The following is an 11,844-nucleotide window of genomic DNA, read 5'->3' on the forward strand; positions in this document are numbered from 1 at the left end:
ACTAGAAGGCTTTCCTAATGTGCACAAGGCCCCAGCACTACAGAAATAAATACAATGCATGTATATACTCATCTATAAATATATGGGTGCATATGTAAAACTATCAGTAATATTACTTCTTAATATTTTACATGAATCATGTTTTACTGAACTCCTAAGACAGGGGATCCTGAAAGCCCCTTCGAATGTACCAGAGAGAACTTTTCATTTCATAGCTGAGGACTCTGAAGCCCAGAAGAGGGAAGATCCCGACTAGAAGGAGAACTCAGGGCCTCCGGCTCCCACTACTCTATTCCACTATTCTTAGTTCTTCAGACGGCTTGATAGTTGAAATGAGAATGGAAAGTTACCAGGTTGACTAGAGATATAAAGTCATCGATCAAATTGGGCAAAGTAAGAACTAATGTCAAAATTGGGTTTCTGAAATTAAAAGCTGCTGATGGCAAGGTCCTTGAACAAACAGGCCGCCTGTCCTCGTTTTCTCCAAAATTGAAGACAACCTCACTTAGAGGTGAAGTGCTCATAGATCATTGTCCTGGGGCCTGATTTTTGACTCTTACGGCAGCCCACCCCAAAGCCACTGAAGCTTTAAGAAAATGCAAGGCCCTGCTCTGTGTGCCCCTTGCTTTATGATCTTACAGTGACGTCCTGGAACTGGAGCCGCAGGGCAGAGCTGGATGGCTGAGGTCGACTGGTGATCTCCAGGATGGTCCTCAGCAGGATGTCCAGAAGGCTGGCCACTATCACATCTATCTCCTCCAACACAGATTTTTCCTTAAGAGAAAAAAATAATGTATGCAGGAAATTCTGGCTTCATATGTACTTTAATCTCTCTTTAATGGCAAAGGAAAAAGTCCATTTTCAAATACAGAACCAAAGACTCTGAGATATTGGTCATCACCTAAGTGACTGACAACCTTACGGGGAACAAAGGCTCAGAGAAGCTACCAGCTTGCCCAAGACTCACCACTTGGCTGTGTCATTGACAAAGGAGATACAGATAAAAAGGCAGGAGGACGCCAAGGAGAGCAAGGCTGACTAATCCAGAATGCCAGCTGTGCCCCTCACCAGGCATGTGACCCCGGGTCAGGCAGTTCACCTCTTAGCCCGACTCCTTCCTGAAGGTTTCTTCTGGCTCTTAAAGTCTGAATTTCCTTGATTCCTAACTGTGCTTACATTTACTTTTCTCAGCACTGGAGTCATACAGGTCATTTCCCAAAATGCTATGTGCAAAGGATTATTCCTATAAAATGATTTTTTAAAAATCCTGCATGTAAACATTAGGAAACAGCCACCAGTCTAGACTACAACCTTAGCTATGGTGTTTGGCTCTGTGGCTGCGGCAGGATTGCTTTCTTGAAGCACAGCTAGGGCCGTCCAAGCCTCCAGGACACGCGAAGGGAACTCAAACTGCTCTGCACTGACTGTATGTCCAGAATACGGGTTCCTATTACATCTGCAGCACATAAAACGCTGTAAAAATATTCCCTACCAAGAAGATTGCTCTTTGCAAAGAGTACTTTTAGAAACTGAGAGTTCAAAAGAACCTTCTGACTATAACTTTATGATAAACTTTCTTACACTGACAAAAAAACTACAGAGGTTCTCCCTCCAGTGAAATGATTTTTGCCTGAATTCCTAATCTGCTAAACCCAAAATCTGACTACAGCTTTTAAATTGAAGTAGACAAGGAGAAATACAAAGAACTCGCCTCCCTTACCACTGACACTTGGTTTTATGTAGTCAACAATCTAGCTCACGTTTTTTCTCCTTTAACTTTCTTTTTATTATTAACATGTTTGCAGTACGTAAGGATTACATTCATCCATGGGAAACTGGTACACGTGTATATATAACACATCTTAACACTTTTTATTTCTCCTCCTCCCCAGCTTACTTTTCACATACAGCAATTGTAATTTGGAAACACATTCTAACCAGGCTGGCTTAGCTGTGTGTTGTTGCCGTGTAGGGAGGGAGTATTAAAACGGAACAAATGGCTTCTCCCTGTCAACAGTGCTATGCCCAGTTTCAGACCATCTCTGAGGCCTGGTCATGGGGTGGGTCACACCAAACTCTCCTTTCCATGGAGGTCTCACTTACGACAAGTAGGTGCAGAGCTGCTAGCCTCCTTCTCTCAAATGCCAACTCACTTTGCCCTCCCCTGGGGTCCCATTGCAGCTCTTCAGAAGCTGGTCACAACAGGGACGAAAGTGGGGAAACTACAGCATGGAGGTAACTGAGAAGCAGAGAAATGGGAATCTCAGCACTCACTGCTAAACTGTTCCCAATGAGCAGAATGTTTAATTAACAGCTACAGATTGAAAGAACCGGAATAAGACATCCGAGTGGGTTTTACAGCAGGCCTCCAGCTAGGAACTTGAGAATGCACCATGAGGTGTCCCATATACCAGCAAGCACATCATTTTCCTTATTTTGCAGTGCACCTTCTAACAGGTCTGCACTGCACCAAGAGTCATGCACATTGAAAGGAAGCCCCAAAGCCACAACAATTTAGATATTACGGATGGGGCTGAGTCACGGTTAAATTGCAAGACCCCCTTCATTTCCAGGGTCTGTCTCTTGCTTCCACAATCTCCACAGGACGAGGCCCAGGGGACAGGGCTGAGCTCTTGGGCATCACTGTGCAGCTCTTCACAGAAAGGCCCCAGCAACTTCACAAGCAGTCATCTCTCCCTGCTCCAGAGCCTCCATCATAGCAAGATTAAAGACACAAGTGGGAGGCTTCGGGGGGGTTCTTGTTTCCTCACTTGGTATTCAGTTCTTCCTTGAAATACAAGTTTAGGAGACCCAGGTTATTCAGGGTTATAGCAATCCCACGAGGTTAAGATTGCTTCCAAGAAAAAGCAGAACGTCTAGCCCAGCTGCAAACAACAGTGAGTCTCACAAGGTTCCTCCTGAGTGTGGTTTTCCTGAAGGTGTTTAAAATTTTCTTTGCAGAAGCCATTGGCTGAGAACTATGTACTATGACCTGTATTTACTTACCGAGCTGTTTTTCTTGATGAGACAAAATACGTTGCTAAGGATACGCGCACACATGATCAAGTCCTTCTGTTCTTGCAAGTGAATGTGGAGGTGATGTAACACGACTGGCAGGAGAATGTACCGGGAATCTGGAGAGAGAAGAATCATTAGTGTCACAGCTGTTCAGAGTCCCACGCAAACCTCTGGTGAATCCTCATCTACTTTTTAACTCCGTTTTAATTGTTAGATTTTTAACACAGGAGTACGGGCGCTGCAAGGTTGATAATTAAAAAACAGTAGGTCCTTTCCCAAAGACTGTGATGCCTGCATTCCAGAGGCCTCTTACTTTTTCAATTGAAATAGATTTTGTTGTTATTTCCAAATGTTTGTTTTAGCTCCAAATTTCTAAATCAAATGTTGCTCTTGCTATCTCCTGATTCACATTAAGGCAGCCGATCTACTACCTTCTTACCATCACAGATGAGGGTTCAGCTTTTTATCTCCTTCCCTTTTCCCTGTCTCTGAACATAGTTACGCCACAATTTCTGGTTAAGTACACGTTGTGGCTTTACTCTCATTCTGACCCCCGAATCCCTGTATGTGACCAGATTCTTGCTTTGTTCTTCTGTCTCTAAAGCTGTTGAGAAATTATCTTTATTCATGGGAGTTCAACATTTCATACCAAGTGCTTTCATACCAATCTATAAACTCAGGACTTTCAGTTTGGGAACTTGCCTTGAATTATTGATATGTGCTTCTGTCTATTTTTTTCTGTCCTCTGTCTGAGGTATCAAATATATTTATGTTGTGAATCTCTTTGATTAACTTTTATATTTCTTGAATATTTTCCCACCCTTTTGTACAATTTTCTGGGTGATTGATTTCCTTTATCTTTCAACTCTTCTGTTCAGTTTTCCTATTTTGCTACCTTATATTTCATTTCCAAGAGATTTCTTCCTCTCAGCAGAGTGTCATGGATGTATGTAACCTGTGTAATGACACAAATCTCTGGGCTCAGAAAGGTATTATACTTTGGTTAAGTGCTCTACTGCTATCTTTAAATTCTCAATAAATTAATAACCACAGGCTTTGCATTTTCAGTCTGCAGACATTCCTGTTTATTTCTCTGACTGTTCTCTTTTCACAGCTTCCCATTCTTGTTTGATGGATGCATTATCTTCTCTCCCTGGGGCTATCAGAGATAATCTGAGGGTATTGGGGCAATTCTCTTTTTCTTTCACACCTCTGTTTTCTGTGTCTCCACTTTGGACTCTGCCTTTCAGGTTAGTTTTTCATTGTTCATCTTTGCAAGTGAAAACTAAAAGGCTAGCCACAAACAAACCCACACACTTCACATAGATTATAACCTCAAATCCTAAAAACAATAAATCTAGGTAGGTTCCTGTTTATTTTAGAAGACAAGTGAGGGTCAGGTAGGTAGAGTGAGGCTGCTACTAACTGGTGCTTCAGTTGGAATTTAAATTGCTGAGAGAACTTTACATTTACAGAAGAAAGTGAATCTAGTTAGAAGTCTTCCTGCAGGGAAAATTCTACAACCAGATGGCTTTACTAGTGAATCTTTTCAAGCATTTATAGAAGAAAGTTTCCCAGAAAATAGAACAGGAAGCATAACTTATTAGGAGGCCAGTATTATCTCGATGCCAAAGACAGTATAAGATAAGAGAATTACAGACTGGTATTCTTCACGAAAGATGTACAGATTCTTATAAAATTTTACCAAAACAAATCTTACAAAATATATTCTGGGAATGGAAAGTTGTAATATTTGAAAGTCAACCAATCAATGGCAATTCACCGTATAAGCCCTGGATACAGAAAAAAAGTGTGACAAAATTCAGTAACCGATCATGACAAAATGATCAAGGAGAGACAGGAATAAAAGCTTATTATTTTCCTACTGATAAAAGGTATTAATGAAATGCCTACCTTTAGCCAAGCATTTAGAGATTCAATGATTTCTCCCTAAGATTAAAAACAAGGCAACGACACCCAAATTTACTACTTTGCTTCAATAACGTATGTAAGATCTTGGTCATTATAATAAAGTATTTTTAAAAAGTAGAAAAAACAAGAAAAAATAAAATGCTTACAGATAAGAAGGAAGTAGTAAAATTGTCTTTATTCAAAGACATGGTTATCAAGGAAGAAAATTTTATGGAATGTAAAAAGTTACTAGAACTAGTATATCAGTTTAGCAGTGTCTGATAATACAAGGTCAGAATATAAATATCAATTACATTTCTATATAATAGCAATAATCAAACTAATATTAAGAGTAACAGATTATAACAGCACATTTGAACTACACAGAAATAAAGCCAGTAAGTCGTAACAGTGTCACTGAATAGCCATTTAAGAAATGCCAGACAAATCAATGGAGAAATGATAAGTTTTTCAACAAATGGAGCTGGAACAATTGGATATGCATTTTAAAAAGATGAACCTCTACTTGTACCTCACACCAATACAAAAATTAACCTGGGATGGATCACAGACCTAACTGCAAAAGCTAAAAGCATAAAACTCCTACAGGAAAATAGGAGAAAATCCTAGTGACCCTGAGTTAAGGTTTCTTAAAATAGGTACAAAAAGCGGAGAATATCAAAAAAGGTAAGTGATAAATTGGAATCCATCCAAATATAAAATTAGAATTGTAAGACTGACTCTGTTCAAGGTCTTTATTTGATGCCTTCTGTTGTGGAACCTAGAATCAGATTGCTTAGATTTGGATTCCAGCACTCTCAAATCCAAGTTCTGTGATCTTGGGCAACTCACTTGCCTTCTGTGTACTTCAATCTTGCCAGCTGTAAAATGGGAATAACAATGGTATCCCCTAGGACTGTCTGATATATAACATGAGTTGACAGCCCTTGGCAGAAAATCATGATTATATAAGCTCTGATTATTCTCTGTTCTTTTCCCAGCTTTTCTCTACATTTGTGATTTAAAAAATGTGATTCTGTATCCTAATAAAAATTGTAAGGAATGCAAAGTATCCACAACTGGGTAACTATTTTAACTAGTATTTGTATAATTTCTCTAATATCTTCTTTGAATTCTTTTTTTGAGTTAGATCTATACAGAGTGATGCCTGGCACTGGGCTACCAACACAAGATCTGTCCTTAGCTTTACCTGAAACACCTCTAGGCGTAGGCACTTTATAGTTTAGGAAAATGAATACTAGTAAAATCCAACCCTGTAAAAGAATTCACTGCAGGCTTCCTTTAAACAGTAGGCCTCACTGGAACGTTACCTGTTACTTACTTACAAAGCAAATACTTGACAAAAAGAAGCAGAGAAAAGAAAGTGAATGCTGGAGAGCCAGGAATCACTGTCTGGTGCTGCTTAATTAGAAAGGAAGATAAAGTTTATCTGATATGTTTCTGCAGCTACTGGGATTTGATGCTTAAAAATTCAATTTGCAACCAACTTTTAAGAAAATATCTACTGCAAAACAGTAAGGTAGACAAATCATGTGATGCATATATATATAAAAACAAAAAGAAATGTGACTATCTAGACTACAGATTTGCTTTTTCTCCATTAGTAGGGCAATGTCAGCCAGGGTAACCAACAGAATCAGGGGGTAAATGCCAAACAAGCTGACTGGTACAAATGGTAATTTGTACTCTGAAAGATAAGATGTGGACCAACTAAATAGGATCCTCTCAAAAGACTAAAAGACAAAACAAAAACAAATTCTCCCACCGCTGAACACGTACTAACTTTGGGTATATTTAACAATAGAACCTGTCACGCAGATTTTGCCCTTGAAAGGGTCACTGCGGCCACACACTGCATCTTGCTGAAAGTCACTGTACTGCATGTCACCTCATATAAAAGAATGATTCTCACTTCTTTTTGGTTTTGCCTGTAACACTAAGTGGATAAAGCCAGCTGCCCATAGTAATTCCCCCTGGGTCTGGGCCCAGGAAGGAGGAGGGGCAGCTAAGAAATGATGGTGAGTTTCCTCCTTTAGCTTAAGTTTGGGGTGAGTACCCCTTTGCCTCCTCTACCCACAAGCTTTAGGCAAGGGTCCTTGAGGTGAGCATCTGTTCCTAGGGCAGTGAGTTCTCTGAGTCCCACAGTGGCACAAAGAACTGCCAGTCACCCTCCGCACAAACTGGGCCCCAGCTGGGCTGGGCATCCACAGGACATCCGGCAGCAGTGCTGGCAGTGTCAGAAGGGGAGACTGCAGAGAGACAGGAGCACTCCCTCCTGCAGCTCATGGAACGAAGCTGCAGGGTGCAGAGCTGGGCTAGTGGTGAGCAAGCCTGAGAGCAAACCAAAGCCACCAGGAATGGACTGCCAAGGTCACAGACAGCCACAAAACCTGTGGGTGTTGGGCTCAGAGTGGTCGGCACTCTGAGCGCCCTCCCAGAGTGGAGAGCACGGCGATGAAGATGATGCCACATCACAAAGTGAAACATCGCAGGGCTAAGGATGTTCCCTGTGCGTGGCTTACACATTTCCCGCGTCCCACAGTGGACACAGAATGGGTGCGGCCTGCACTTCCTACCTTTGTCGGTCATTCCCTCTACTGGTCAGGGCCTCCTAGCCCAACCGCTACTGCTGTGTTCATACTCAGGCTCATCCTTAGCTCAGAAATTACTTTTCCAGTAAGTTTTTCTTTCTTTACTACATGTAATTTCTTTAGTAGCTTCTGCTGCCATATCCTGATCCCTAAAAAACAGTACCCATTCATAAAATATGTGTCAAGCATCCACTGTGCACCAGGGGCTGCCAGGGAAGTGAGACAGACTGGGGTCAAGGGGAAAGAAGCCCCTGACTTGAGGGGCGGGGAGGGAGGACATGAAGTAACGAAGTACCCAAGTATTTATTTAGTTAGAGTCGTGTTGGGGGATTTAAGAAACAGAACAAGGTGGGCGTACTCCTGCAACCCCAGCACTCAGGAGACTGATCCCAAATTTCAGGCCATCCTGGGCAATTCAGCAAGGCCAGCCTGGGCTACATACCTCGTCTCCACGAAACAAAACAAAACAACAACACTGAAAAACATGGGAGGTTATGAGAGTGGTAATGGGTAGGCGGGGTAGACAGGAGATTTCTTGAGAAAAGCAGAGCTCAATTGAGCCCTGAAGGGATCAACCGGGCTCTGGAGGAGCTGGAGAATGTGGCTTCCAGACAGGAGGGAAGCAGGAATTGCAGGGACAGGACAGGCAGGCAGGGCCAGATCGCAGGCCTAGACATTCAGTTCTGAAACACATCCCCCAGGCGGAACAGCAGGTGGGACGTGAGGGAAGAGGGGAGCAGCACTGGTGTTGCCGAAGGTGAAGATGGCTACGCACTGACAGGAGGAGGGAGTGATGGGGATGCGAGTACAGGAAGGTGGGACGCAGCAGGGGCTGGGGCAGTGGGGCTGAAGGTGCGGCAGTGTGTGTGGGAGGGGCCAGGTGTGGGAGGCATCAAGGAGGCACACAGGGGCCTGGGCGATGAGTGTAGCCGAAACGCAAAAGGGAGGAGAACACTTGGAGAATGACTCTGAGGTTTCTAGGCGGACAGTGCTGCCACCTATGAGGCCAGAGGTGCAAATGTAGAAGAATCCTGAACCTCCCATCTCAGACATGCTGAGCTCAAGCAGCCTGTGAGCTGTCCTTGTGGACATGTTGAGAGGGCAACGGGGTATTTGGGTTTGGAGCTCAGAGGCGAGACCAGCTTAGAAATACACGTTTGAGAGCTGCGTTAGCACACAGGCCACTAACCTTGCTGCGCAGGACTCCCTCAGCTCTGCACCCCAGAAACTTCCCCATCACACCTGCTGTCATGCCTCATCACCCCCGTATTGGTGAGCTGTTTGTTGCTGGGACGCAATGCCCAGCACCCACAACTTAAAGGAGGGAAGGGTCAATGTGGCTCACGGTTTCAGGGATTTCTGTCCATGGCAGACTAGCTCTGATCAGGGCAGAAGGATATGGGGGAACAACGCTGACCCCTTCACGGCAGCTGGGAAACTGAGCAGGGGAGCAGAGGCACCCTGGAAGGGGCCAGGGGCCAGGAATAGTACACAAAGTCACGCCTGACGCACCCAGACACACCTAGAGGTGGGCTTTACTAGTTTGCTGGGCATCTCTTCACCCAGTCAGGTTGACAGTCGTCACTAACAGTTACAATACCACAATTATGGGTTCCTTGTCTACTTATGTGAGGAGTATAAGCATGAGGACAGGGACTGTACCTACTGAATTTGCAATGCTATTTTCAACGTAGCATGTTTCTCACATAGCATTGTGGGAAGGGTGTATTAGTCACTTTCCTTGTTGCTGAGACCAAATACCGGACACTAGAAATTTAAGGGAGGGGAGGTTGTAGCTCACATTTCAGTCCATAGTCCACTGGCTCCAAGGCAGGATGGAACGGCAGAGGGCCATGGTGGAGGTGAGATGTTCATGTCAAGGTGGAGGGGAAGGAGAAAGTGAAGGGATGAGCTGGGGAGGGTGATAACACCTTCCAAGTCACACCCGCAGTGACCCGCCTCCTCTGCCCAGGACCCGTCTCCCGACAGCACATTCAGCTATAAACCCCAAAATCCAATCTGCCTTCCAAAAGCTCTGCCCAGCCAGGTGTGGTGGCGCACGCCTGCAATCCCAGCACTTGGGAGGCTGAGGCAGGAGGGTTACTGCAAGTTGGAGCCTAGTTTGGGCTGCATAGCAAGACCCTGTCTTATAACAAAACAATACAAAACAAAACAAAACAAAACAAAACAAAACAAAGCATATGCCCTGCCTATGAGTGCATTAGTCTCTTGAGGGACATATAGACAGAAACTGTAACAGGAGGGATATGCCCACAATAAGTATTTGCTGAATGAATGCATGAGCTTTACTGTGCTTTCTAACGGATATGAGGGTAACCAAAATAGAACCTAGCATCTCTGTTCATTTACACAGCTTCCACGGGAAGAGAGCCCGGGGCACAGGGTGGCAGCCCAGTGTCCAAAGGCTCCATCTGCTGTGCTCGCCCTGAGCAAGAGAACACAACAGTGCTCATCACGCAGCAGCTGCTCGTGGCGTGACTCCTGCCCCTGCTGCCCACCCCCAACGTCTGTGCAAATGTGGATGACTGAGTGACGGCGTCACCCTCTGCCCTGTGTGCACTGGCTATGGCCCATCGGTACGGAAAGGCTCACAGCCATGGTCAGAGAACAAAGCGGAAAATGAATTTTCACAGCCCAACAAATGTGACCTTACCTTTATTTTAAAGCTACAGTTAAAGCTTAGGGCCAAGTATGATTCTGGTGACATATATTTTTCATATCATGGTCTATGTTTACAGAAACTCTTAATTTTATCTTCTGTTGTCTTATGTAGGCAAAGCTGTTGAAACTATTTTCCAAACAAAACCTTTTTCAAGTGGCTCACTTAAAACCCATGCTTCAACGCAGTTTAGCTAATATATACTTTAAAAAAACCACACACTGAGTAAGGCAGCCCTTGCCTGTAATCCCAGCACCTGAGAGGCTGAGGCAGGAGGATCCCAAGTCTGAGTCCAGCCTGGACAACTCAGTGACTTAGTGAAACCCTGTGTCAAAATACAAAAGGACAGGGATGCAGCTCAGTGTGAAGGCCCTGGGTTCAATACCCCTAGTGGGGAAAAAAAAACCCCAGAATTATTATGCGGGTGAATCTTTAACAAAATCCAAGAACGCAGCCTGACCAACTGCAGACATTTTTAACCTCCAGCTGGGGCTCTCAGAGCTCTGTAACATGAGGACACTGGGAAAGGCCTTCAACCCTGCGCGTGCTCACTCTGAAAAGCCCTGAAAAGGAACCGAAGGGGACACCAGCGGGAGCTAAGGGGAGGCCTGGGGAAACGGAAAGAACACTGCCGGACAGTAGCGCAAGGTTTGTAGGAAGCGTTTCTCCTCCCTCTCTCCCTGCCTCCCTCCCTTTGGGCACTGGGGACTGAACCCAGGGCCTTCACACTGAGCTACATACCCAGCCCTTTTTATTTTTACTTTTTTATGTGAGACAGGGTCTTGCTAAGTTGCTGAACTGCCTAGGCTGAGCTCAAATTTGTGATCCTCCTGCCCCAGCTTCCCAGAAGACTGAGATTACAGGCTTGTGCCACCATGCTCGGTCAAAGGGTCTTGAGGTTCCATGTAATGTTTTAGAATATATTTTAATAGCACATAACCCATAAGGAATCTCCATTAAAAAAAAAATCCAAGGTGTGTATACCTTTCCAATGGTGCTGCATTACTCTGCTGCTTCCAAAGAAAAGAGAACTCCTTATTCATACGACGCTACTGGCTTTCACAGTAAGGCTGATCCTCTACCGTGCAAGCCGCGGCTAACAGAGGTGTAAAACAAATGGCATTTTCAAGGGAGAAAGAAACGTCATCACTGGCACTGTGATAAAAGTCAACACTAAACTACACTTCAACTATAGTGCTAGGAAATGAAAGTTACTAGCTACCCATCAGCAGTGCCAAAATTTTATTCTTTAGGTTGTCAAATTAACAGACAAACCTTATCCAAGATCCTCCCCTTATACTGCAGCCTAGAGAAGAAAGGCAGGCAGCAGTCCCCACAGTGTGCTCTAAAGACTTAACACTCTCCCCTTCCTCCTCTCCCCCTCTTATTATTTTCTACTGCATACTTCTAGCAAATGCACAAAACTGCAAATGGCAACTGGGGAGTTTCTACCCAAAAGAAAAAATTGCATTTGATTACTTTGTGATAAAATTCCTACCTTCAAATATTTGATATCTTTAGTTTCTAGGCAAAAGTAGGTAGCCGCAGCATGCTTCCCATTATTGGTACATGCTAAGTGCACTTAGGTCTCTGTACTTACTTCTATTATCTGCACAGGGCTTT

General features: G+C 44.0%; 1 protein-coding gene across 1 annotated transcript in view; it reads right to left on the bottom strand.

Annotated features, from left to right (window-relative positions):
- Dock4 (dedicator of cytokinesis 4) overlaps nucleotides 1–11,844 on the bottom strand; it is a gene marked incomplete in the record, with an annotated part of 287,342 nt that overhangs the window by 96,426 nt on the left and 179,072 nt on the right. Inside the window, 2 exon segments of the mRNA XM_013510564.1 lie at nucleotides 640–774; nucleotides 3,007–3,134. Of these exon segments, the coding sequence (XP_013366018.1) occupies nucleotides 640–774; nucleotides 3,007–3,134 (263 nt within the window).

Source organism: Chinchilla lanigera, unplaced genomic scaffold (assembly GCF_000276665.1).
Source record: "Chinchilla lanigera isolate Chin_1 unplaced genomic scaffold, ChiLan1.0 scaffold00009, whole genome shotgun sequence".
Taxonomy (NCBI): Eukaryota; Metazoa; Chordata; class Mammalia; order Rodentia; family Chinchillidae; genus Chinchilla; species Chinchilla lanigera.